Source organism: Aedes aegypti, chromosome 2, assembly GCF_002204515.2.
Source record: "Aedes aegypti strain LVP_AGWG chromosome 2, AaegL5.0 Primary Assembly, whole genome shotgun sequence".
NCBI classification, from domain to species: Eukaryota; Metazoa; Arthropoda; class Insecta; order Diptera; family Culicidae; genus Aedes; species Aedes aegypti.
In genome coordinates, this window is record NC_035108.1 from 168,890,592 (window position 1) to 168,918,380 (window position 27,789).

Consider the following 27,789-nt stretch of genomic DNA (forward strand, 5'->3'; position numbering starts at 1 on the left):
TTTTTGCCAATGAACAGTTCGGATTCCGCCATGGACATTCGACCACTCATCAACTTTTACGTGTAACAAATTTGATCCGTTCCAACAAATCTGAAGGCTATTCTACTGGTCTTGCTCTTCTAGACATAGAAAAAGCATTCGACAGTGTTTGGCATGAAGGTTCGATTGTAAAATTAAAAAACTTTAATTTTCCAACATTCATTGTTAGAATAATTCAAAGTTATCTGTCAAATCGTACACTTCAGGTTAATTATCAGAACTCCAGATCTGAAAGACTTCCTGTAAGAGCTGGTGTTCCTCAAGGCAGCATTTTGGGACCAATATTATACAATATTTTCACATCTGACTTACCTGAGCTACCTCAGGGATGTCAAAAATCTTTGTTTGCGGATGACACAGGCCTCTCCGCCAAAGGTCGAAGCCTGCGTGTCATCTGTAGTCGATTGCAAAAAAGTTTGGATATTTTTTCTTCATACTTGCAAAAATGGAAGATTTCTCCTAATGCTTCCAAAACTCAACTAATAATATTCCCACATAAACCAAAAGCTCTTTATTTGAAACCTTCAAGTAGACATGTTGTCACGTTGAGAGGGGTTCCAATAAATTGGTCAGATGAAGTTAAGTATCTAGGGCTCATGCTAGATAAGAATTTAACTTTCAAAAATCACATTGAGGGCATTCAAGCCAAATGTAATAAATATGTAAAATGTCTCTATCCCCTTATTAATAGAAAATCAAAACTTTGTCTTAAGAACAAGCTGTTGATATTCATACAAATTTTCAGGCCAGCCATGTTGTATGCTGTACCAATATGGACTAGCTGTTGTAATACCAGGAAGAAAGCTCTGCAGAGAATTCAAAATAAAATTTTGAAAATGATTCTGAGGCTTCCTCCCTGGTATAGTACCAATGAGTTACATAGAATATCCAATGTTGAAACATTGGAACAAATGTCAAATACAATCATTAATAATTTCAGGCAAAAATCGTTACAATCTTCTATTGCCACGATTAATGCGTTATATGTTTAGGTAAAGTTAGGTTAAGTATATTAAAAACGTTTTTTTTTCTCTTATAAGCAGGTGAAATCAACTCACCTGTAAAAAAAACTGAACTGCTACGGCAAATGAAATGTAATATGTTGTTAACAAAATGTTAATTAAATCTTAAATTTGTTTTACCAAATTAGGATGATAGTGTTGTCAAATAACACAGAACACCTAGATATAAGAAATGAATGTAATGTTTGGAATGATACTAATAAAGAAATTAAAAAAAAAAAAAAGAAAAAAATGAATCTTCTCACTCCCATAATCGCAGATTTTATGACGGTTAAAGGGGCCTTCCTTAGCCGAGTGGTTAGAGTCCGCGGCTACAAAGCAAAGCCATACTGAAGGTGTCTGGGTACGAATCTCGGTCGGAAAAGATCCTGATCTTTTCGTAATGGAAATTTCCTTGGCTTCCCTGGGCATAGAGTATCATCGTACCTGCCACACGATATACGAATGCGAAAAATGGCAACTTTGGTAAAGGAACTGAGAGCTTTCTTAACTGTGGAAGTGTTCATAAGAACACTAAGCTGAGAAGCAGATGAGGACGTTAATGCCGAGAAGAAGAAGAAGAAGATGACGGATAAAGGCTCCCCCAAATCTACGCGATTTTTAACGGCGACAGCGACAAATAATCGTCGCGATTTCGTTGTTGTGACGCTTCAAGCAATCTTCTATGAAACCATCTTGACTGACACGACGCGAATCGCTGCGGAATTGCGTCACTCTGGCTTAGACGCTCTCATCGAACAGTGCATGCAGCGAAACATCAGCGAAATCGCTACGATTGTTTGTCGCTGTCGCCGAAAAAGTCGCTTAGGGGGGGAGCCTTAAAAGCGGTGTTTAGATACATTCTCTCTCCTCCAAAACAATATTCATCTTCTGTAGTCAAAGGAGCAAAGGAGCAGGATTTCAACAATCCATCATTCCGGGGGTCGCATGTTCGAGACGCAAATGAGGAACTTTCATCATATTGTTTTATGATGATGGAAGATCCTCATTTGCGTCACGAACATGGATCAAAATGTGACTTTCATCATTACAGACAAAAAACATAAATAGTAATTAATAAGATACAGACTAGTACTCTAAATCATTTCATGCTTGTTATTTGAGATATCTATTTTTATTAATTAATTTATTTACCTCTAGTACTAGCTGCTTAGCCGCGTACACGAAAGCTCAAAACACTCGCCCCGAAAATGTGGCAAAAATAATTGACGTTTCTCATATGTTCTAATATCATCATTAGTTTTACCTTTGCATTATAATGGTACGTTATTTCGCCTTTTCAGGGATTACAATAGCATTATATGCGTATATGAAGCTGTCAGACATCAAATTACTGGTTTATATGTGCCTATAATGCTGTTAGGGGTCGTCCATAAATGGCGTAGCTTTTTAGGGGGGTGGGGGGTCTTCGCGAATTTGTGACGATGTGTGACGAGGGGGAGGGAGGGGTCCTCGCTAGTGGACGTAGCATTTTGAATCATGTCGGTAAAAAGAGAGGCGCTGAGAAAAATGGCATATAATTATTTTTTATCAAACTGTTTTTTTTTGTTGACTTATAAACTTGGGTTATGAAATGATGATTCAGCTTCAAAACATTGAAACTATGAAATTTTAGGTTTTCTTTATAAATGCAATCAAACAGATTTTTTAAATCGTTAAATAATTATGTGAATATTATATTATATTCGTGCCTAAATCAATAAATTTATAAATAAAAAAAAATAAAAATTTAATAAATTATATGAAAATTAATACTTTATCTACTTGGAGCACATTGTTTTCCCATTTACCCATTTACAAGACAAAGTCAGCCGTTTTAGTTTTATTCATATTTTCTGTTAGGGCCAAGGGAAAAAATATCTTTTTTTGGAAAATATTACATTAAAACAAGATATTTGTTCCGTGTATTATGCATTCAATGTTGCAGGAGATATCCACCCAATCAAGTCATAGATTATTTTTGACATATCAATGCTCTTGATTTCCAGCCTGAATATTAATGAGGACAACAGATTCGTGTGTTATCGAAATTGCCCAATAATTCAGGGGTCTATTTTGTAAATCGAGTAGATTCAGGTGACTCGTCTGTAGCCACTGTCGATCGAAGTAAGCATGTATACTTCATATGTCATACATCGACTCTCACAGTAATCCAGTCACATAGAGTGAGAACTGTCAATAGGCCCGAGTGACAGAGCCGAGTCGAGCGAAAGTTTTGGTCTTTTTTGATCGAGGGCCCTCAATTTTCTTAATAACTCGGTAATTTGACGAATTTTTATTATATAACTTCATAATAGGTTCTGTAAGGTTATTTCAGTATACGGAACGATAATGAAGTTCAGCTGAAATATTAATAGAGATGAATAATTAGTATAATAATCGCAAAAATTTTCTAAACAATCTAAATATTTCAAGTGTAGTGTTTTCTATATCTGGCCACTGATTGCTAAATGGATTTGAATTTAGATAATAATAACGAAGATTCATTTCAAATTAATTTATTGAAATATAATTAAGTATATAAAATATAAAATAATAATCCAATCAAACCTTTTTTTGTATAGTACACTTGTTTTTCATGGTAACAACAGCAATAGTAATACAATTTACCCTATATGAAACTGGAAACCAAAATTATGTAGCTTAAACACAAATATGTTTACTAAAAACTGTTTTCTAGATTACTTTAATTATCAAACTGATCGATTAGATTATTCTTACATTTAAGTGAACATTTAGTATAAAATTTTATATTGAACTTCTGAATCCCTATTTTTAGTTTCAACCCAGATGCTATGTAAAACAAGTTTGTGACGAAATGCTACGAGGAGGGAGGGGGTGTAAAAAATCAGTGAAAAAATGCTACGTCATTTATGGACGGTCCCTTATACTACCGTATTATCGTGCTTACTGGTAGCTTGGGTACCCCTCCCTTTCTTGCTTCCTCCTCCTTTTGAGAGTATTTCAACTGATATCATATTTGATATAAATGGTTGAAAAAAATCGTTCAAGTCATACAAGAATCTAACAGGTTTCTTCCAGAAATACAAAGATTTATAAACAATCCCTTGGTTATACTGAGGGGCCATGAAAAAAAATATGGAGTATTGGCGAGTGTCCCAATAGGCCGTGTCGGTTTTGACCAAATTTTGAAATCGAAAAACCGATTGTGCGATATTTTCCAGAAAACCATTCACCAGAAAACTATTCGCCAGAATGACATCTGCCAGAAAACTATTTGCCAGAATGTACCATTCGCCACAAAGAACAATTCCCAAGAATTATTTTTCTTGTCGATTTTCATCAATTAATGCATGGAGAAATATCTCGGAATCCAAAGATGGCCGTCACAATATTCGACTTGTACTACTTTTCACATCTTCAAGAGCACTGAAATGAACTAATAGTACGGTAACAATCTTGTTCTTCTCATTTTATGCTTTCTGCCAGTACACAGAGCGGAGACAATATAACACTGTTATTCTACATTTCTTGCGAGATTTTGCCTATGCGGTTTTGATACAATATTCTAAGCTGATTTACCTAGTTTTAACTTCGAGTAAATAGCATTTCCTGCCAAGTTGTTACCTAGTTCAAGGACTCTTGGTAGGCCGCTTTTTTAGAAATTCAACCGCTAGGCGGCGCTATTTAACATACAAACTATGCACAAACTTTACAGATATATGTATCTTCAGATCCTGACAATTTAGAAGGACAATTTCGTGGACAAAACGTTGAAAATAGCTTTCAATTGGAAATTTAGCAATCCAAGATGGCGGCCTGGAAAACAAGATGACGACTTCCGGTTCATGAAAATCATTGTATCTCAAGATCCTGATCATTTAGAAGGATTATTTTTTCTACAAGTTTTTCCAGGTTGAAAATTGCTTTCAATGGAACAATTTAGAATTCAAGATGGACGCCTGGAACAAAAAAGGCGATTGTCGGTTCATGGAAAACATTGTATCTCAACATCCTCATCATTTAGAAGGACGATTTCTTCGACAAATTTGTTCTGGTAGAAATTAGCTTTCAATTGAACATTTTGTAATCCAAGATGATGGCCTGGAAATCAAGACCAAGACCAGTCAAAAAGCCTTCCAGCATTCGGCACTGTTTGGCATAAAGGCTTGATCGTAAAACCTCAAATTTTCCAACATACATTGTTAGAATAATTCAAAGTTATCTGTCAAATCGTACACTTCAGGGTTATTATCAGAACTCCAGATCTGAAAGACTTCCTGTAAGAGCTGGTGTTCCTCAAGGCAGCATTTTGGGACCAATATTATACAATATTTTTACATCTGACTTACCTGAGGATGTCTTTGTTTTCGGATGATACAGGCCTCTCCTCCAAAGGACGAAGCCTGCGTGGCATCTGTAGTAGATTGCAAAAGGGTTTGGATATTTTTTTTCTTCATATTTGCAGAAATGGAAGATTTCTCCTAATGCTTCCAAAACTCGACTAATAATATACCAAATGCTCATAATTTGAAACCTTCAAGTAGACATGTTGTCACGTTGAGAGGGGTTCCAATAAATTGGTCAGATGAAGTTAAGTATCTAGGACTTATGCTAGATACAAATTTTACCTTCAAAAATCACATTGAGGGCATTCAAGCCAAATGTAACAAATATGTAAAATGTCTCTATCCCCTTATAAGCAGGTGAAATCAACTCGCCTGTAAAAAATCTGAACTGCTTCGTACGGCAAATGAAATCTAATATGTTGTTAACAGAATGTTAATGAAATCTAAAATTTGTTTTATAAAGTTAGAAGATAGTGTTGTCTACCACAGAACACCTAGACATAAGAAATGAATGTAATGTTTGGAATGATACTAATAAAGAATTAAAAAAAAATAACTCGGCAAGCTTGGTCTTGCTGAATAGCTGCGCGTTAATTGCTACGGTTTATCGGGTCCCAAAGGTATCAAGTCGTAGAACACAAAACTAGTGCACATGCAATGCAAGGGACCATCAAGGTAGCCATGAAAATCAACGTTTAACTATGGTTCTCTAGCTCGATATCGAGATATGGAATTTCGAGTAAGGGAGGGTTTACTTTACTAATAACTTTCAAGTGTAGTGAAAAAAAATAATGAATTTTTAGATTATATAAAATTATTTAAAATCACTCCATCGGTAAACAAACATCTCACAATGTCTAAAAATGACAAAATTGGAAAAAATCTTTTTATTTTATTCATAAACTTTATAAAACAATGGAAAACATGCGGATCAAGTGTATTAAGGCGAAGTAGGCCGTCATTGAAATTTGTACGCGTCGTTGATGATTGTTGCTAATTCAAGATTTCGAATCCAAGAAAATCTGTTGGTTTTGCACAATAGAAATATTAGTAATAGAACGCTAGTAGCGCTGTTGTCACAAAACTGATTTTAATTATTTTTACCTTTAATTATGGTTTTTCATTGTTTGTTCAATGCCTTGTCGTTGTTTATGTTTTTATAATTAATTTGACACTTTGATGCCCGGTACTCAGGCTGTCTGTTCGTGGCAAACTAGATGTTGGTAACACGAACAGCAGCGACATTAGCATTCTTAGGTTAATGCTTCTACTTTTTGCACTGACACAGCTAAAAAAGTATCAGCATACTTTATGCATGTTAGCGCGTACAGTAATACTTTTTCAAGTCAATGTAAACTACTTAGACTGAGTTTTATTACTTTGAAATGCAAGTTGAAATCATTGTTGCCAAAGTGAATGACGGGCTACTTAGCCTTAATCTTAGAATTGGTGGGAATTATGCAAAACTCAGAAGGTTCCATAATATTTTCAGTACATTTATCAACTTCTCATTAAAGTGATCGAGCTGCCCCACTTCTCCTTGCTCGGTTAGACAAGCCGCGTGATGATACTTTTGTGATTTCACATCCCATTCCCCTTGTAGTGAATCCTCCACATTTTTTGGCTAGCACTCCCCTTCCTTTGAAACGAATATGCTAATTGTGGACGACTCCACAGTAAAGTCTAGTTCATAAACTAGGATACTTATGCAGGAATAGCTGATGTATTAACAAACTTGAAGTTATTTTTTCAATTTATCACTAATGTAACGAAAACATGCTAAAAACATCAGTGGTACTTACATCGACTATGCGAACATGAGCAGTCCAGGTTAAGCATATTCTAGAAAACAGCGACAAAAAAAAATGAATCCTAGCGATATCTGCGGATGGCGGCCTGCTTAAAGCGAAATTACTCTTATAACTTTTTATGGTTTGACTATTCGGACACTCTGCCTTGAATACCTACATTCAAGTCAAAAGCAAGTATTGGCCAGAAAAAGCTAACAATAATGCGAATTTTGGAAGACACCAAGCAAAAATCAAATTTATGAAAGCGTCTCTATCGATATAGCACTCGCTTAATCCTTAAAGTACTAGCGCTAATACTAATGTTTTTTTTTATTTTCGATTTTGACTGGCCTTTTTGATTCTCGCGCTATTCATTTGAATGCTAGGGTCCAAATTCGTAATATATGAAAAACATCAAAATGACAATGATTAACTGTCTAGTTGTATGTGATATTCTTAGGCAACTCGTTAAACGATTCCACCTTTTCCTGTTTATCCATACCAAGCAGAATATATATAAAAATAAAAATACAATAGGTGTGGTAATATTTCACCAAAAATCAAGTTTACTCTATATTTAACGTTCATCTTCTGTATTCTGGACTTACGTGACGGCAACTTCTATTACATATTACGTAACGAATGCTAATGCAAAAATTATAATCTTGACAACATATTGTTTAGATGTTTTCTATATACACTAAAACCTCAATTTACGAAGTCTTTTTTACGCAAATTCAATTTACGTCATTTTTTCTACAAAGTAAATTCGATTTATGTCACTTTTTCATGAAGTTCGTACATTTAGTTTAGACAATTATGTGGGAAATTATGTAACCTCTAGTTGGGATAAACTGTTGGAAACCTATGTTCGAAAATCGGTGTCCGATGTAATTTTGAAATTCAACGTGGTGTCCTCCGGTTGGAGTAAATCATTGAAAACCCGACCCATGTATAAAATTTCGACCCATGTATAAAATCACGGAAAAATTGGCAAATTGCCTAAAATCCACATATTATCTTCAAATTTAGTTAAATTTGTCTGATCGTGTGAAAATTATCACCAAAATTTTAAATTTCAACTTAGTTTTGAGAAAACCTGCTATTTTTGAGTATATTATAATTAACTCGGTTTTTTGGCAAATTTTTGATGAAAATTTAGTGTGTATTTTTCGTCAAACTAAGATCCAAATCCAAGATGGTGATCTCCGGTTGAAGTAAATCATTTGAAAAACTCATGCAGTATAGGTATTTTTGTAATGGGGAAAAAACGGAAAACCAATGCAATTTGGGTAGTTTCGGAACGGGCACGACGAGGGGATGACAAAAATCGATATCCGCCAATTGGAAATCCAATATGGTGACCTCCTGTCTAGACTGGTTACACTTGTAGATCCTAAGGCCTGTATTACATGGAGTCTTTGAAGAACCAAGTACATCAATACAGATCAGTACATTGATCCATTTACTGATATAATAAGTTTAAATTTTATGCCATAACTAAATATCGTCAATATACAACTGCTACGTTTGTATTCTTCTAGGGTATAGGACTGTGAGATATTCTTCTACATAGAAATGATAAATTAATCTCCATTAACTAATGTAGAATCCTGTGCCCAAACTCCAAAGAGTTCTTGGAAGACCTTAACTTGCTCACATTCTAGCCAGATAAAGAATCAAATATATCAATAACTAGTGGTCCCGGCAAACTTCGTCTTGCCATCAAGTAGGCTGTTGAAAACCAGTACGAATCGTCCCATACAAAATGACAGTTCCGTTCACTCTCGTTATTCCGACTTTCCCGGTGAATATCCTGCAACTTTTATACACACAAACACGTCGGAACCCTTGACGAACAAAATGGAGAAAGAATTATCCAAATCCGCTGACCCGTTCGTAAGCCATTTCGTGACATACAAACACCATTCCATTTTTATTTATATAGATATGTATATGATACTAACAATAATAATAAACTTCTTATAATAAGACTCCAAGAGGCAAAACCTCGTTTTACACACTGATTCAAATTCCGAATCAATTCAATTTACGAACCCCTGATCTAGTTCGTAAATTTAGATAACAGTGTTATTTAATGTAGTACTAAACTTACTTGAGCTATCTTTGTTATAATAAGGAATGATTACATTAATGGTGAAATATGCCTGAACATACTGCTTCTGGGCCTTCCTTAGCCGAGTGGTTAGAGTCCACGACTACAAAGCAAAGCCATGCTGAAGGTGTCTGGGTTCGAATCCCAGTTGGTCCAGGATCTTTTCGTAATGGAAATTTCCTTGACTTACCAGGGCTTAGAGTATAATCGTACTTGCCACACGATATACGGATGCGAAAATGGCAACTTAGGTAAAGGAAGCTCTCAGTTAATAACTGTGGAAGTGCTCATAAGAACACTAAGCTGAGAAGCAGGCTCTGTCCCAGTGAGGACGTAATGCCAAAAAGAAGAAGAAGATACTGTTTCACTACAAATTCCTCTATTAACTTCCGCTAGAAAAATAATAAAGCTTATCCGATCAAGCTGTCGCTGAATCATCTGCTTGATTGATCTAAATCTTCTTGTATCCTTGACCTTTTTGGCGATTTTCAACATACACACATATCCCGCAATTAACCGTGGTTAATAACAGGAATCGAAGTTAAAATCCCAAAAAATAATCATCAAACCGTATAATGTGTGTGCACAACAAATCAACCAAACTTGAAATCGAAATGTTAAGCAGATGAAATCAGCGCCCGTCGACAGACGATACGATACCTACCCCCATACGACGACAAGTCCACAAAAAGAATCGCACCTCGCAAGGCTTCCGCTACGTTTGTCAACAATGGATCAGCTACCGTCTTGGCAATACCACGCTCTACCATCTTTCAATGGACTGGACATGATGCACCTCAAGCATCAAACTTCATGAGCAATTAGATATAAATAAGGCCCGCGGCATAACGAGCGTCTTAGTACCAAAGCGACAATTGCCCGGTAAAACCGTCCTGGGGTATCATCTCAAATCACCTCCCGGGAGCTGGTCAGGTGCACAGCATCATACAACAAGTGCGTGTGTGTCCATCAGTGGCGTGGAAAAAATTAGAAGTTCATATTTGATGTACAATACCGCGTAAATTCAATACCTACAGAAAGGCGAAACGAAACTTGTGAACGCAAGTGCTATGAAGTGAAAACTGATCTTGCACAGCAGTTGCGAGAACAAAGTTGTGAGAAGCTATATAGTCTACCAAAGTGCTAAGGGCAGATTGGGTCTGACAATAGCCGGACACCCTTGGATGGACTGAAAGTGAAACTTGAATTCCTGCAGCCAACGAGATCAGTGTGACAATGGTGAGTGTGAAGGTGATACTTATGGCAGTGAAGAGCAAATTCAAGTTCTTGAGGTTTGGTGGATTTGTTATGCAAGTAGGATCAAATGTTGCATATTCCATCAAACGTATCGAAGATAAAATTACATTGGACTTTCAGAGAAACTATTCCCTTTTGCTATAATTTGGAAGACTCATTTAGTTAACTGGTACCGCAAAACGGGGTGTCATTGTTTAAGCGGGGTAACATTGATCGGTATGAACCACATCGTGAAAAGTTCAAATAAACATTTTTCATGGAAATCGTTTATCGCATCTCATAAAATTCAATGATTAGTGGGAGATACTCCTAAACCAGACAGCACCATATACCGAACATCTTTGCAAAATAGGGATGTCATGTTCAAATTAAGATGCTGTATGATACACAGCTAAAAATATGTTATAAATTTCAGTTTATTTTCATGCACAAATTTATAAATAAAGAATAACCTGAAATGTAAAAAACAAATCGCTTATTGTTCAATTGAATACACTTAAAATTTACACGATCATTTAACATTCAAGCATCTTTAGTTGAAAATTAGACGTGATACTGTAACAATAGATGAATTTAATTTATTTTTACTATACTCTTCTGTTTACGCTACATTGAGATTTAAATATTTTTATCTGTGTAGATGAACCGTTTTAATCCATATTACGGACAGCTTTGTAACGTTTTACGTTTTTTCTTAAAAAAATATAGTGAAAAGTTTGTGAACTTTTGACGTTTTTATCTTTTTAAGCAAAATCACTTGAATTTGAATTTGATTGAGCTCAGTGTTACGTTAAGTATCGATAAGGTTTGTGTCTTGGCTAAATGTACTAAATTGACGTCACCCAGTATGGGATACGTGTAGTGATGTGAAAACCTTTGTAATGTTTTTATTCGTTTAGCTTGTTCGTTTACCGAAGGCGCGAACTCTCGCCATTTCAAATTTAATTTGGGCGCAAAAAGATTAAAGAATAGGCTCTTTATGTAAGTAGGTTTCTTGTATGTTGTATAACTGAGACTCGGTCATTTCGCTTCCAAATCGGCTGGTATTCAGAAGTTTTGCGAGTTCAGGTCAAAGTTTCAATTTTATAATTTCTATTAGTAGTGACCTTTGTTAAAAACGTTTTTCTGTAGAGGTAAAAAGTGATTGGAGTGATGTCTTTTAAAATGTACTAAACGGTTTTTATGTGATTTGTTTGTTCTTTAGAGATTCGTTTGTAGTCGGTGAGTCCGATATTCGCGACTTTTGATTTATTAGTGCAAGTTTACACTCAAAAAGGTAATTTCCATTATAATGTCAATATTTTTCATTTTAAATAATTAAGAAAATTTCGTGTTGGACTTTCCAGCGCTTAGCGCTTTTTGGGTAGGGCTGGAGTTCGTGAGTCGACCGGAGTCGACGAAGAGTATTTTGTGGAGTTTACTGAGTCCGTGCAACCGTCAAGGCCCGCCCTTAGGGGTAGCTAAACGGAGTGTGGTGTTTCGCCAGAAAGAGGAGCGAAGAACGACCGTCGATCGCCAATCAATCGACGGAGGTCCCCTTTACGTCAGTTCTAGGACCACCATATTGGAGAGCGCGGATCGTGCGTTGCGTCGCCAATTGCGCACCACGATTCCGGACCTGAACCGACGGTGAGGGTACATTTCATCGCGGGCGGTCAGAGCGCCATACGCGAGGCCGCACGAAGGTACGTTGGCCCTTGTCCGGAGGAAGACGGTCAATTCCCGGGCCGCACGACAACAGTCGTCGCGAATCGCTCTCCGGAAGAAATCGGAGGCCATCCGTCCAGCCGCCACCCACTTCGCAACTTTAATTTCGGCCATACCAGCACGGACTCACTTCGCTGCAAGCTAATCAGGCAGCGACGGCGAATTGCTCCCCTTCGCCGCCATTTCAACGGAGGTTCTCGTCGCCATCGCTACGAAGGTTTCTGCCGCCATCGCCGAGGTTCCTGGCAACGAGCAACAAGTCGACGAAGAAAAATCCTGCGCAGGTATGTGTTAGAGTTAGACATGGCCATGATCTAGTAAATTGATATCCCTTCCAAACCCAACCTAAAGTCCAACCCGAAGTCAATAAATTAATGAATTATTTGTGATGTTTTATGAAAATCGAGTAGTTTCCGTTGTTATTCATTCCGTTTCCGTTTAGGTGCAATAGAGGAAGTCATTCCAATTGCTCTAAGTTCCGTTCCGTTAATATTCGATTTTCATCCTCATTTTTAGTTTTTTCTGTTGAGACCAGAGGGTTGAACGAGTTTCAGTGGGTTTGTAGTCCGGAGGGGGAAAAGCCAGTCTTTTTTAGTTTTGCGCTTTGAATTTGAGTTTGAGCCAGCGACCGTTCGAGGACCCCTGAGGTTAAAGGTCATCAGTAGTCGGGCAAATAAAAATCGGCCGGTGGTCTCTCGGATTCGAGAGTGGCGCTAAAGCCACCGGTTGTCACAACACCTCGAGCATTTCCGCCGAACGGTTACAGTGGCGCCCAACGTCAAAAGTTTACGTTTCATTCAGTTGGATCATAAAATAGAACGCTACCGTCACTTGTATTAAAAATTTGAATTCGAAATTTTAATTGATATTTTTGATTTTATTTTCTTTGATTTTTTTTTAGAATTACGTTATTTGAATTGAATTTGATTTAGCTTTAGTTGTTTTGCATTATCTTATTGAATTTCTATTGCTTTTCATTTTGAATTCCATTAGGTTTAGTATATATGAATTGAATTTGATCTAGTTTTAATTGATTTGAATTTGATTTTTTGTTTATATGTTGAATTTGAATATTTAGGATTAGGAATTTTGCTTTTTCATATATTTTCTTTTGTTTATATCTTGGATTTGAAATTTTAGAATAAGAAAATTTGCTTTTAGATATTGTTTGCAGTAAATTAACTTTAAATTTAGTTTGTTTGAATTTGAATTTACTAATTGGTATTGAATTAAAGAAAGAGTTTTTGTTGAAAGTTTTAGTCTTTATTTACAGTTATAGATTTTGCAATGGTATTTCCGAAAATGAAACCGCACTACTCTTTGCCAACGGCTGATCATCTCTTAGAAGATGAAGTCGATTATGAATTGAGATTACGAAATATGCGACCAGATAAAAGAGAAAGTTTGGAGGACAAGCGACGATTGTTGAGAAGGTTGGTAAATGAAGATAGAAAGCTTAAGCCATCTTATGCTCCAATTGTTAATATCATGGAGGACAATTTACGAATTGAAAAGAAAATTTTGGAATTGGAGGATATGTTGAGTAAGAAGATAGAACTGGCGACAGTTTCAAGGCTACGACATTATTTGACCAGGGCCGCGAGAGCTGCCACAGCAGATGAAGTAGAAGTTAAGATTCAAGAAGATCTTTGCATTCGAATACTAGAAATGTTTAAAAGGTATAAGATAGAAATCAAAAATCCAGATAGTGAATCAGAAGAAGATCCAGAAAAGTTAAGAGAAGAGAAGGAGCAAGGTTATATAGGAAAGGAGAAAAAAGAGCAGAGTAAGAAAGAACAGGAACTGAAGATTAGGGAGAAAAAAGAAAGCGAGAAGAAAGAACGAGAGCAGAAAGAGAAGAAGAAGATAGAGCGCGAAAGAAAAGAACAGGAATACAGACAAAAAGAGGCTGAAAGGGATGAGAAAGGAAGGAAAGACAGTAAGGGAAAGGAGCCGGAATTTAGAGAGAGTGGAAAGGAACAGGGAGTACGATCCGAATACGAGCATGAAGAGCAAAATTTTGACGAAAGTGAAGATGGAAGGTTTATACGGCCTGTTGAAACTGATGAGGATCAGTATCACAGAGTTAAGAAACCTGTAAGCAATGCAGTTAATTCGGCAGCAAGGAAAGAATTTGAAAGATGCGGTGAAAATAGGAGAGGTGATAAATGTCGGTATGGAGATAGGCAGAAATTCGATAAAGAAATCGAAAGGCAATGCAATTATCTGGAGCAAGAAAGGTACGGAAGACGCAGAGTAAATGACAGGTTTGGAAACAGTAAGGAAGAAGTGAGGCAGTATAGGTACGCAAGAGATGATAGAAGTTGTAGTTCTGAAGATAATCGTCATCATCATCAGAACAGAGATCGTTTAGAAAGATATTCGGATAACAGAAATGGTAATAGGAGGAGAAGTACGAGTCGTAGAAGGTCATATAGAATGTCGAGCCGTAGAAGTTCCAGCAGTCTTGAAGATCGGTCGAGAAGAAACAGAAGGAATAACGATAGTAGCAGAAACAGGTTCCATTCGGGTAGCGAAAGCGAAAGAGATACACACAGGAATAGACGACAAGGTCATCGAAGACATTCGTCGTCTAGTAGAAGCCCTAGTTTAGACAGAAGTAGATATCGGCGGTCGAGAGTTCAGAACTGGGAATTGAACTTCTCGGGAGATAGTCGCTCGATTCAAGTAGAGGATTTCTTGACACGGGTAAAGAAATTAGCTCGCCATGAAGGCGTATCAGAAAAGGAGCTATTGATGAACATTCACCATCGCTTAAAAGGTGAAGCGTATGATTGGTGGTTCACGAAGGAGGAGCGGTTTACTTCTTGGAGAAAGTTTGAAGCGGAAATCCAGTTTAGGTACGGTAACCCAAATAGAGATAGAGGCATCAGAGGACAGATTAGGGAACTGAAACAAAGACGAGGGGAATCCTTTATTGCTTACGTCACCGAGGTCGAAAAACTAAACCAGTGTTTGGAAAGACCTTATTCATCAAGGACGTTGTTCGAACTAATATGGGAGAACATGCGGCCCCATTATCGTTCGAAACTGTCGGTAATCAACATTGAGGATTTAGACCATTTGATCGAAATCAATCATAAAATTGATGCTAACGATCAAACGCTCTATCGGACCGGTCAGGGTTCAAGGCTAGAAATTCATCATCTGGGAGCAGAAAATGATTCGGATGATTATTCTGAAGAGGACGATCCACCGATATGCACCGTCCAGAACAGGCAACAGCAACCAGGAAGGACACCTCAGCAACAAGCGGGAAATAATTTGAAGCAGCAACGAACGTTAGGAAACAATCCACAACAAAATAGTTCGAATGTTCGACAACAATCTCGTTTACAAACTCCAAGATACAGATGTTGGAATTGTCTTAAAGACGGGCATATTTGGAGAGACTGTAGAGAGCCCAAACGGGTATTCTGTTATGCTTGTGGAAACATGGGTCGCACTACAAGAAACTGCGAGAATAACCATCGAGTTATAGACTTACAGACTCGAAATCGTTCAACAAACTAGATGCGAGATGTCCGCAGGGGAATCTAAACATCTCGCTGAAGAAAACGATTCCCAAACCGGAGGGGAAGGGAAGACCCAATTTGCCCATTTTACATGTTAGGGTAAATCCAAGTGCTTGCCCTCATATCAAAGTGAATATATTAGGAACGGATATCTTGGCTTTGCTGGATTCAGGAGCTGGAATCAGCGTTATTAGCGAGCTGAACCTGATAGAAGCTCACGATTTCAAAGTTTTAAAATCCAATGTAAAAGTTTGTACGGCGGATGACACCGTTCATACTTGTCTCGGATATGTAAATATACCGTTTACACTTGGGGATGAAACGAGGGTCATCGCTACGCTGGTAGTGCCAAACATCAAAAAGCCATTAATTTTAGGAATGGACTTTTGGAAAGCGTTTCAAATCAAACCCATGTTAGCTAGCCAGAACCAACTGAAGGAATTGGATTTAACATGGTCGTCCAATTTGACTGGTGAAACTGTAATAAACCATTTGGAAATTGTGAAAAATATTGTTACAGTAGGAAGAGAACCGATTTCACTTTCGATCCACTTTCTTGACAATACAGAAGAACCTGAAGAAGTGCTGATCAAATCGCGTCCTGAAGAGGATGACTCGTTAGACGTTCCGACCTTGGACTTACCCAAAGATCCAGAGGAACTAATAGAGAACGTTGAAACTGAACACGAACTCTCAGAAACTGATCGAGAGAGGTTAAAAGCGGTGTTGAAAGAGTTCGCATGTACGAGTGAAAAGCAGCTAGGAAGGACATCGCTGCTTGAACACCACATAGAGTTAATGGAAGGGACTAATCTAAAGGACCTTCCAATGTACCGTTACGCACCAAAGATATGGGACAAAATAGAAGCCGAGTTGGAGAGATGGAAGGAATTAGATGTGATTGAGGAGTGTGTTGCTGAATACGCCAATCCACTGGTTCCTGTGAGGAAAGCCAACGGCAAAATCAGGGTTTGCCTAGATTCCCGACGAATCAACACAATCACCAAAAAAGACGCTTATCCAATGAGGAATATGTCAGAGATTTTTCACCGTTTGAAAAAAGCCAAGTACTTCAGCGTTATAGATCTTAAGGACGCTTATTTTCAAATTCCACTCAACGAAAAGTCGAGGGACTTTACAGCTTTCCGAACCCCGAAAGGGTTGTTTCGGTTTAAAGTGGTACCATTTGGGTTGAAAAATGCCCCTTTTACGATGAACCGACTCATGAATCGTGCATTTGGGTTCGATTTAGAGCCCAAAGTGTTCACATATCTAGATGATATCATTATAGTCACTGAAACTCTCGAAGAACATTTCAGGTTACTGGAGGAAGTGGCCAAGAGATTGAAAAATGCTGGGTTAACAATCTCAGTAGAAAAAAGTAGGTTTTGCAGAAAGCAAGTCAAATATCTTGGTTATTTGTTGACCGAGAATGGACTAAGTATTGACAGTGCAAAACTCGAACCAATTTTAAATTACCCCGCACCAAAAACAGTTCGGGAAGTCAGAAGACTGTTAGGTTTGATGGGCTTTTATCAAAAGTTTATCCCTCACTATAGTCATTTAACAACACCCATAACAGATTTATTAAAAAAGGGTAGAAAATTCAAGTGGTCAGAGGAGGCACAAGAAGCACTAACTCAGCTGAAAGCAGTGCTAACGTCTGCCCCGGTTTTGTCAAATCCGGATTACACTAGGCCGTTTATCATTGAAACGGATGCGTCTCAACTAGCGGTTGGAGCCGCATTACTACAAGAATTCGAGGAAGGGAAACGCATAATCGGATATTATAGCAAAAAGTTATCCAGCACACAGAGGAAATACTCTGCAACTGAGAAGGAATGCCTTGGAGTACTGTTAGCCGTAGAAAATTTCAGGCATTATGTGGAAGGAACCACTTTCAAGGTAATAACAGATGCCAAAAGCATAACTTGGCTCTTCTCGATTTCTGCAGCTAACGCAAATTCACGCTTACTGCGGTGGGCGCTGAAACTACAGTCTTACGACTTCGTTTTGCAGTACAGAAAAGGCAAGGATAACATCTTAGCTGATTGCCTGTCGAGAATTGAAGCTATTGATGCAAGTGATGCAGCATACTTAGATTTAAAGGAATTAATCAGAAAGTCTCCGGAAAACTATAAAGATTTCATGATAGCAGGAGAAAAAATCTACAAATACACTGAAAATCCGGGGAAAATCAGTGATAGGAGATTTAATTGGAAGTATTATCCACCAGAAACCGACCGTCCGGAAATAATTCGTCTAATTCATGACCCAGCCCACTTAGGATACGATAAAACTCTCAATACGCTTAAGGAAAAACACTTCTGGCCCGGAATGGCAGCTGACGCGAAAGCTTACTGTAAATCGTGTGTTCAGTGTAAGATGGCTAAGGCAGTCAATGTAAATAGTACACCCCCAATGGGTTCGCAGAAGAAATTTTGTGATCACCCATGGCAGCTGATCACACTTGATTATGTTGGACCGTTTCCGGCTTCAGGAAAAGGTAGAAATACTTGTATGCTGGTTGTAACGGACGTATTCACGAAATTCGTGTTAATCCAACCATTCCGACAAGCGACAGCAACAACATTAGTTCAATTTTTAGAACAAGCTGTATTTTTACTGTTTGGTGTACCAGAAATGGTACTAACCGATAACGGCACGCAATTTACATCTAAAGAATTCGCGAAATTACTGATCGCATATGGAGTAAAGCATTGGCTGACACCTGCTTATCACCCACAGGTGAATAATACTGAACGCGTAAATAGGGTTATTACGACTGCAATTAGGGCTACTTTAAAAGGAAGTCATAAAAACTGGACTGACAATATTCAAGAAATAGCTAATGCAATAAGAACGTCAGTACATGAATCGACTAAATATTCACCATACTTTTTGACGTTCGGCAGGAATCAAATTTCAAACGGTACAGAGTACGAAACCATGAGAAATAATAATGCAAATAATTTCATTTTGACGAACCAAGAAAGGGAAAAACTATATAATGAAATAAGAGAAAATTTGACTAACGCTTATCAGAAGCAATCAAAGTATTATAATCTGAGATCGAATAAAAATGCTCCCACATATAGTGTAGGTGAAAAGATTTTAAAGAAAAACACCGTACTATCTGATAAATCGAAGGATTATTGTGCAAAACTAGGACCAAAATACGTGGAAGCTTACGTTAAACGAGTTTTAGGAGATAGCTATGAGTTAACTGATAAAAATGACAATATTTTAGGAATATTTCACGCAACTTTCTTGAAAAAGTTTTAAAAGTTCGAAGATCAAGCTATGACATTTACCCTAAAAAGGAAAATGTACAATAATTGACAAAAAAAAAGTCAAATAAAATATGCGCCGCATAAGTATTTAGTTAGCGAAAAGGCTTAAAGGTCTAAATTAGTACGTTATTCATGTCTAACCTACGTTAGTACTAAAACTATATTAGTTAAATAAATTGGAACTGACTCACCCGATTTTAATCCAGCAGGTCCATCCATCAAGGATTCGTGGCCGTAGGTACACTCCTACGCCGTTTTTGCTGGCCGTCGGTTCCATCGCGGAAGCGAATCCGTGGCGGTAGTTGAGGCAATCGTGCGCGATTACTTGCCTGTTTCCTATTGATAACCTAAAAAGAAAGCAATCGCATTATAATTACCGTCAAAACACGTACGCCGGTGATAATTGGATCCGGAATATCGTACATTTCGTTATCTCGATTCCGGGTAGTCCTCTCGAAGAATTTTTCCACTCCAATCGCGTTTCCAATCGGCTGCTTCGGATCCTCTGACGTCGGCGTTGGGGTTCCTTGGAGATCTTCTATTGGTTTCCGCATTCGATCGGGTTTATTCCTGGTCGCAGCCGTAGATGATGAGGCACTCGGGTTAGTATTCCGCGGAGATCATCCGGAGATTGTTAAAATCAACCGGGCACGTTCCGGGAGACAATTTCGAAAAAATTCGCGGTAAGTCCTAGACCCATCTTCGTTAGCGATGGGAGAGTTGGCTCCGGTGCAGCTCTCCACATGCAAAGTAGGCTCGTGGTTTTTTTTTTTTCCAGTTTAAGTTTTCCCGACGGAGGTCGGTAGAAGATAAATCCCACGATGAAAAGCCTGAGAAGAAATAAGAGATGATTAGTAACTATACCTAAAAGTAATTTATACCTTGTACTCCCCAGGTTTAGCCAGTAGAGGTGGAAATGTTGAGTCCCACGACGCAGCTTGTCCGAAACTTTCACTTTTTCTTACATTCTAACAGGAAACTGATGTTTCTTGTTCTTTTTGTTTTTGTTTATCTTCATACCACTGACAGTGCGATGTTTTTCGCATCCGTCATCTGCCGGATGACAGTGCGATGTTTTCCACAGTGTCAGTTGGTGACAGTGCGATGAGTTGCATGCAAGTTTCAATGCTGTCAGTTTACTTCGTGAATAGGGTTGTGCGCTTTCTTTTTCGAATTCTAGACTGGTCGAAATTTTTTTTGAGACTAGAATTCATTTTTTTTTGTCAGTTTAGGGAAAATCAGGGAAAGGTGTCAGAAGTAAAGTTCTGATGTGTTCTGATGATCCAGTTTTGATAAGTACTTATTGTAAATGTGTCAATCGGGTATTGATGATGCAGTAAGTCGTTTCGTTAGGCTTCGATTGGTAAATGTGATGGACAAGTTCCATTGTACTAATCGAGGTGTAGTATGTGAACACTCTATCGCTAGCGTAAAACTCTGATTAGTTTATTGAAAATTGATCCAACTGCATGAGATGAGAGAATTTCTATTAGCGTTTTGGTTACATTAGATTGTGAGTTATGAAAATTTGATCAGTTTCACTGATCAAATTTTCATAAAACCTGGTGGTGTGATGTAACGTTTTACGTTTTTTCTTAAAAAAATATAGTGAAAAGTTTGTGAACTTTTGACGTTTTTATCTTTTTAAGCAAAATCACTTGAATTTGAATTTGATTGAGCTCAGTGTTACGTTAAGTATCGATAAGGTTTGTGTCTTGGCTAAATGTACTAAATTGACGTCACCCAGTATGGGATACGTGTAGTGATGTGAAAACCTTTGTAATGTTTTTATTCGTTTAGCTTGTTCGTTTACCGAAGGCGCGAACTCTCGCCATTTCAAATTTAATTTGGGCGCAAAAAGATTAAAGAATAGGCTCTTTATGTAAGTAGGTTTCTTGTATGTTGTATAACTGAGACTCGGTCATTTCGCTTCCAAATCGGCTGGTATTCAGAAGTTTTGCGAGTTCAGGTCAAAGTTTCAATTTTATAATTTCTATTAGTAGTGACCTTTGTTAAAAACGTTTTTCTGTAGAGGTAAAAAGTGATTGGAGTGATGTCTTTTAAAATGTACTAAACGGTTTTTATGTGATTTGTTTGTTCTTTAGAGATTCGTTTGTAGTCGGTGAGTCCGATATTCGCGACTTTTGATTTTATTAGTGCAAGTTTACACTCAAAAAGGTAATTTCCATTATAATGTCAATATTTTTCATTTTAAATAATTAAGAAAATTTCGTGTTGGACTTTCCAGCGCTTAGCGCTTTTTGGGTAGGGCTGGAGTTCGTGAGTCGACCGGAGTCGACGAAGAGTATTTTGTGGAGTTTACTGAGTCCGTGCAACCGTCAAGGCCCGCCCTTAGGGGTAGCTAAACGGAGTGTGGTGTTTCGCCAGAAAGAGGAGCGAAGAACGACCGTCGATCGCCAATCAATCGACGGAGGTCCCCTTTACGTCAGTTCTAGGACCACCATATTGGAGAGCGCGGATCGTGCGTTGCGTCGCCAATTGCGCACCACGATTCCGGACCTGAACCGACGGTGAGGGTACATTTCATCGCGGGCGGTCAGAGCGCCATACGCGAGGCCGCACGAAGGTACGTTGGCCCTTGTCCGGAGGAAGACGGTCAATTCCCGGGCCGCACGACAACAGTCGTCGCGAATCGCTCTCCGGAAGAAATCGGAGGCCATCCGTCCAGCCGCCACCCACTTCGCAACTTTAATTTCGGCCATACCAGCACGGACTCACTTCGCTGCAAGCTAATCAGGCAGCGACGGCGAATTGCTCCCCTTCGCCGCCATTTCAACGGAGGTTCTCGTCGCCATCGCTACGAAGGTTTCTGCCGCCATCGCCGAGGTTCCTGGCAACGAGCAACAAGTCGACGAAGAAAAATCCTGCGCAGGTATGTGTTAGAGTTAGACATGGCCATGATCTAGTAAATTGATATCCCTTCCAAACCCAACCTAAAGTCCAACCCGAAGTCAATAAATTAATGAATTATTTGTGATGTTTTATGAAAATCGAGTAGTTTCCGTTGTTATTCATTCCGTTTCCGTTTAGGTGCAATAGAGGAAGTCATTCCAATTGCTCTAAGTTCCGTTCCGTTAATATTCGATTTTCATCCTCATTTTTAGTTTTTTCTGTTGAGACCAGAGGGTTGAACGAGTTTCAGTGGGTTTGTAGTCCGGAGGGGGAAAAGCCAGTCTTTTTTAGTTTTGCGCTTTGAATTTGAGTTTGAGCCAGCGACCGTTCGAGGACCCCTGAGGTTAAAGGTCATCAGTAGTCGGGCAAATAAAAATCGGCCGGTGGTCTCTCGGATTCGAGAGTGGCGCTAAAGCCACCGCACTATGGGCCAGGGACGCAATCTGACGGGACATAATTGATAACTCGGTAACGAAGCGTTTCCGGTATTTGGTGTCTTCGGCAAAGTTTTTTGTAACAACGAGGACCATCTACTGACATAAACGGATAGTTCGTAAATCGTCCGCATAGGTGGCGCCACAATCTAACTTTTTACAGTGACGTTCTAGAGACTTGACATGTTCGACAAAGTTGTTCATTTTGATAAAATAAACAACTCTCTCGAAGACGTCAAAATTCCACAGCCTACTGTTTTCGAGTTATTGGCAAATTTAGAAAAAAATAATGAATAAACGATTTTTTTCTCCGATTTTGACATTTTTCCTAAGAATCATGTCATATAATATTTTTTGCTGATAAATATATAACAAACGCAAGCTCTGGTGGAAAAATTTTAATAATACGACGCATTAAACTTAAGAAATCATGAAAAAACTTGAAAAATAGAGCAATTTTTGAACCTTAATATCTCCAAAAGCGCAAAAAAACGCAAGCTCAAATTTTCAGGCAACATAGAGCAATACTTGATGAAACGGATGTCAAAATTCCAGAGAGGTATATTTTGGTGTTTTTGAGATTTTTAAATTTTTTTATTTTCTTTTCATTACGCGATTAATATTTTCGTGGCAAATATTTAAGTGTATTTTAAAATTAGCGGAAAAATATATTTTATTATTTCATGATATTATTATATCTACTCACAGTATTTCATTCGAATTCATTGTTACAATTTTCCGGAAGCTCAAAATTTAAGCAAATCCGTTGATTAAACACATATTCAAGGTTAAACAACCTAACAGTTCTCAAAATCGAAGGAATCTCCAAATTGATACCTTTGATCTGTATCCTCTGTTTCGAAACATCCAAGAATCAACGCTCTTTCCGCTTTGAAACAAATATACAAGCTCCGGACAAGAGATCGTGAGCTCTGAAATGTCAGTATTTAGAGATATCGACATGAATATGCTTTAAAATTTGATTTTCCGTATTAGAAGTAACACATTCACAAAATAAATTACTCACCTCGAACCATGATGACAACAATTAACTGATACATGATCAAGTTTATCATGGCACCATTTACCATTTGAATTATTGAAGAACAAAAATTATGTACCCAGTTTTAATCTACACTTTCATCTACATTACTCGATATCAACTCAGTCTCTTAAACTGAATTTCATGGCTACTATGATGGCTTTTTAAACAGTTTTTCGAAAGTTTTTGTTCCACGACTCGTTATTTCTTAAAGTCGATCGTCCCTTCAGATTCCTCATGGAAACTAACTGTATTGGAGTAATATAATCATTGTAAAAAATGAAATATCTCAAAAACACCAAAATATACCTCTCTGGAATTTTGACATCCGTTTCATCAAATATTGCTCTATGTTTCCTGAAAATTTGAGCTTGCGATTTTTTGCGCTTTTGGAGATATTAATGTTCAAAAATTGCTCTACTTTTCAAGTTTTTTCATAGTTTCTAAATTTTTGTGCATCGTTTTATTAAAATTTTTCCACCAGAGCTTGCGTTTGTTATATATTTATCAGCAAAAAATATTATATGACATGATTCTTAGGAAAAATGTCAAATTCGGTGAAAAAATCGTTTTTTCACTAATTTTCTCTAATTTTGCCAATAACTCGAAAACAGTAGGCTGTGGAATTTTGACGTCTTCGAGAGAGTTGTTTATTTTATCAAAATGAACAACTTTGCCGAACATGCCAAGTCTCTAGAACGTCACTGTAAAAAGTTAGATTGTGGCGCCACCTATGCGGACGATTTACGAACTATCCATTTATGTCAGTAGATGGTCCTCGTTGATACAAAAAACTTTGCCGAAGACACCAAATACCGGAAACGCTTCGTTACTGAGTTATTAATTTTGTCCCGCCAGATTGCGTCCCTGGCCCATAGTGCACCGGTTGTCACAACACCTCGAGCATTTCCGCCGAACGGTTACAGCTTCTTATTCCGGACACTCTACTTTGTATGTGAAACATTTCATATGAAATGTTTCAATTTTTGCCGTTCGAAAGTTCACACTTTTGAGGCTCATTCAAATCAAAATTTTCTATAGATATATATAAACAATCATAATACTCAACTGCCTTTGACGCCTCTTTAGTGGTTTGCCAATTTCGAATAATGATTTGACTTGTCTTTTTATGATTTCCATGAGCTGTCCGGAATTTGAATCAAAGTGTCCCGAATATGAGGCAGAAGTAAGGAAGCGTCCGGAATAAGAAAAATGGAAAGTCCACACAAAACCTAAAAATTTGCATAGAAAATAAGATAAAAAAAACCTTTTTTATCTTTTAACACCTTATTCCGCTACCATAAGAGACCGTCGTGGGTGGTGAATTCAGGAATTGCTTGTTGCTGAACAAATTTATATTTTTTCCTGTTAAACATGTATTCAAAATATTTTGGTATTTATTTTTAATTAACATTTTCTCTAAGGGTATATAAATCTAAAAACCCAGACAGCGGTTTGAACTGTAAACTTGATCAATTTATTAACCAATTAATCAAGTTTTAAGCTTGAATTGGCTTCAATCTATCTTCACCTTAAACAAAAAAAATTTGACTGGTCCTTGTCCTTTATATGTCGACCGTTGCATAAATGTTAGTAACCAATTTAGCAAAACTTGTTAATGAACAAATTTGACTTCCGTCTGGTTGCTTTACAATTTTGGTTATTGTTGAATTTTATTATAAGGAACATGATTTTTTTGTATACAAATTTCATAAAGTTTTTTGACAGCTTCCTTTTTCTCTAAACCAATTTTTTTTTTAAATGCCATGAGTAAGCTTCATATATTTTTTTTGATTAAATTAAATTATTGATTATAGTTCGGCAAGAATAATTTTAATATTCAAATTCTCTTCTATAAAAGAGCCATAAGAAGAATATTTCGTAAAGGAGGACATTTTGTTGACTCAATCACACTACCCTGAACGCCACTACCTCGAATGCCATTACCCTGAAAGCCATTACCCCGAATGCATGTCATTTTGAGATTAATTCTGAACATAAGGTATAATTGACAATGGAAATTCGCGATTTCGCGGAAGCCGCGAATTCCGCGAAATTTGGCCTTCACCGCGAAATTTAGGAAATCTCGCGAAATACCGCGAAATTAATTAAATTTGAAGAATTTATATGAGAATCACAGTAAAATTTAGTTTTCTGTTTATGAAAATAGTTTATATATATTGAAATCAAGTACCATCGAAAATTTCATAAACGTTTATTTTTAACTCTAACGTTGTTCAAGCTTGTTATTTTTGTTTTAAATTTTGTATTACCTATCTGATACCAAACATATAATCAAAATTTGTAAAATTAAAACCACATTGAATGAAATTCCATGAAATTTACGCGTATAAAGGCTATTTTTATTGAAAATGTGTATTTTTGTTTAAAAAATGTTCAAAATTATGGGGCCGCGACAAAGCCGCGAAATTTTGATTTTATCGCCTTGGTCACACGCGAAATTGAAACACGGGGCATGGCCCGCGTTTTGACCTGTGCTGTTTGGACCGGCCCGCGTTAGAGATGATGCTGTTTGGATCGGCCTGCCCGAGAGATGATTGCTAGACGAGCTTTGTTTGTAGTTGAAAGCCGTACACCCACCCTGGATTTTGTGTACTCGGCACTCATTTTTGAGCGTACACGCTAAACTTGCTACGCTCAAAAATGAGTGCCGAGTACACAAAATCGGCCTCTCTTCATACAGTGGCGTAGCTAGGGTTTTCGGGGCCCGGTGCGGAGTCCAATTCGGGGGCCCTCCCAAATAGAAATATGTGCCAATTGACTGATCAACTATTCGAAATAATAATATACATTTAATCAACATTAATAGTAAGGTTTGAAAACATTGGACCTCGTGTTCATCTATTGTTGAAGTGGTTTTTAATTTTTATTTAGTAGCCAAAATGTCAACTTCAGGGCTTTAAAAAAACGAATTTTAGAGACCTCATGCCAGAAAAATGAAACCAAAGTGAGAATGTAATTCAGATACCGAAAAATGGGATGGTGTTTTAAGGAATTGAACTTCTCAATCAAGTTCAACAAGTCACAGAAATGCTGAATGTCGATATATCAGTAATCAGAAATGCTTGATTTGTTCGGAGGATTGTGAGCTGCATTATCCGATAGAGATCATTTATTAACATAAATTATGGTGGATTCTAGATATTGAAAACGTTTCAAAACATATTTGTTCGAGTTTTATGGGCTCAATACATTTATCTACAAAAATATAAAACAGTGTCGTGAAAAATATGTGAGTAACTTAGAAGATATGTATATTCAATTGAGATCATACCACAGACAAACACTTTTGAAAATTTCATCCAGTTTTCTACTCTAAATTATATTAATGCAAAAAGTCACCTTTTGAAAATTAGTGGGGTTTGAGGAATTATCTATTCTACCTTTTCTTAGTTTCTTAACTAATTTGATTCATGCCGTTAACTTTATCAATATACTTTTGGCTTGCTCCGCGAAGTAAAACTGTAATGTGAAAGCTAAGGGATCTATTTTGTATGTCACTCAATATCATCAATAATGACTATCTTAAAAATGGGTAAAGCTGGGTAAGAATCTTAATAAAAACGTTTTAATGTCATATTTGTTTATACTTTTTTCTCAGAAATCGATCGATCACATGAGTAAAATGTTTTAAAATGGGAATGATTCTCTGAAATAATAATATTTCATCATTTCTGACCTCTTTTTTACAAATTTTTTGGGCTTCGTATTCAGTGTTGACGGGAATTGAGTACTTTGTTCAATAGAGTGTGCGTTAGATTTCCCTTTCATACTACGATAGGATTTTTTTCCGACCATGCCACTGAATTTTCCATTAAAATACGTTGCTAGTATATTGCTTTACTTACATGGTAAAATGGCCACTGACCCTATTGAAACCAAAATAATTATCCTTACGTATGGTTATTGACAAGGTTGATCTGCATATCTTCTGGGATTCTAAAAGTGGTTATGAACCTGCATATAGGAACAAACATCATTTCAAAACATTTGTACTATGCACTGATAGCTTCCAAATTATGAGAGATTTTGCAATTAAATCAAAACAGTTTGCATTTGCAGGAGTTCCAACTTGAATAATATCAGCAAATAATAAATAATAATGGTAATATCAGCATTAGATTGAACAAAACATATGGAAGGAAAACATTAATATTATTGACCAAAAAGACAATATTTTGCTGTTGACTATATATAGCTTCATTTACAAAACTCATGTTCCTTAACGCCCCATTTTGCATTTCCGTCAAAAATATTATATTTTCATGATTATCTCAGAAATCTGTCATAGGATTGGCTTTTGATGTAC

The 27,789-nt window shown here is 37.2% G+C and overlaps 1 protein-coding gene across 1 annotated transcript in view; it reads left to right on the plus strand.

The window, feature by feature from the left end:
* The first annotated feature begins 10,127 nt into the window (after positions 1 to 10,127).
* Positions 10,128 to 27,789, plus strand: part of LOC5575357 (mucin-5AC) — a 28,587-nt gene continuing 10,925 nt past the window's right edge. The window contains exon 1 of the mRNA XM_021843084.1: positions 10,128 to 10,516. Within this exon, the coding sequence (XP_021698776.1) occupies positions 10,514 to 10,516 (3 nt within the window). The 5' untranslated portion in view covers positions 10,128 to 10,513. The remainder of the gene's footprint in view (positions 10,517 to 27,789) is intronic.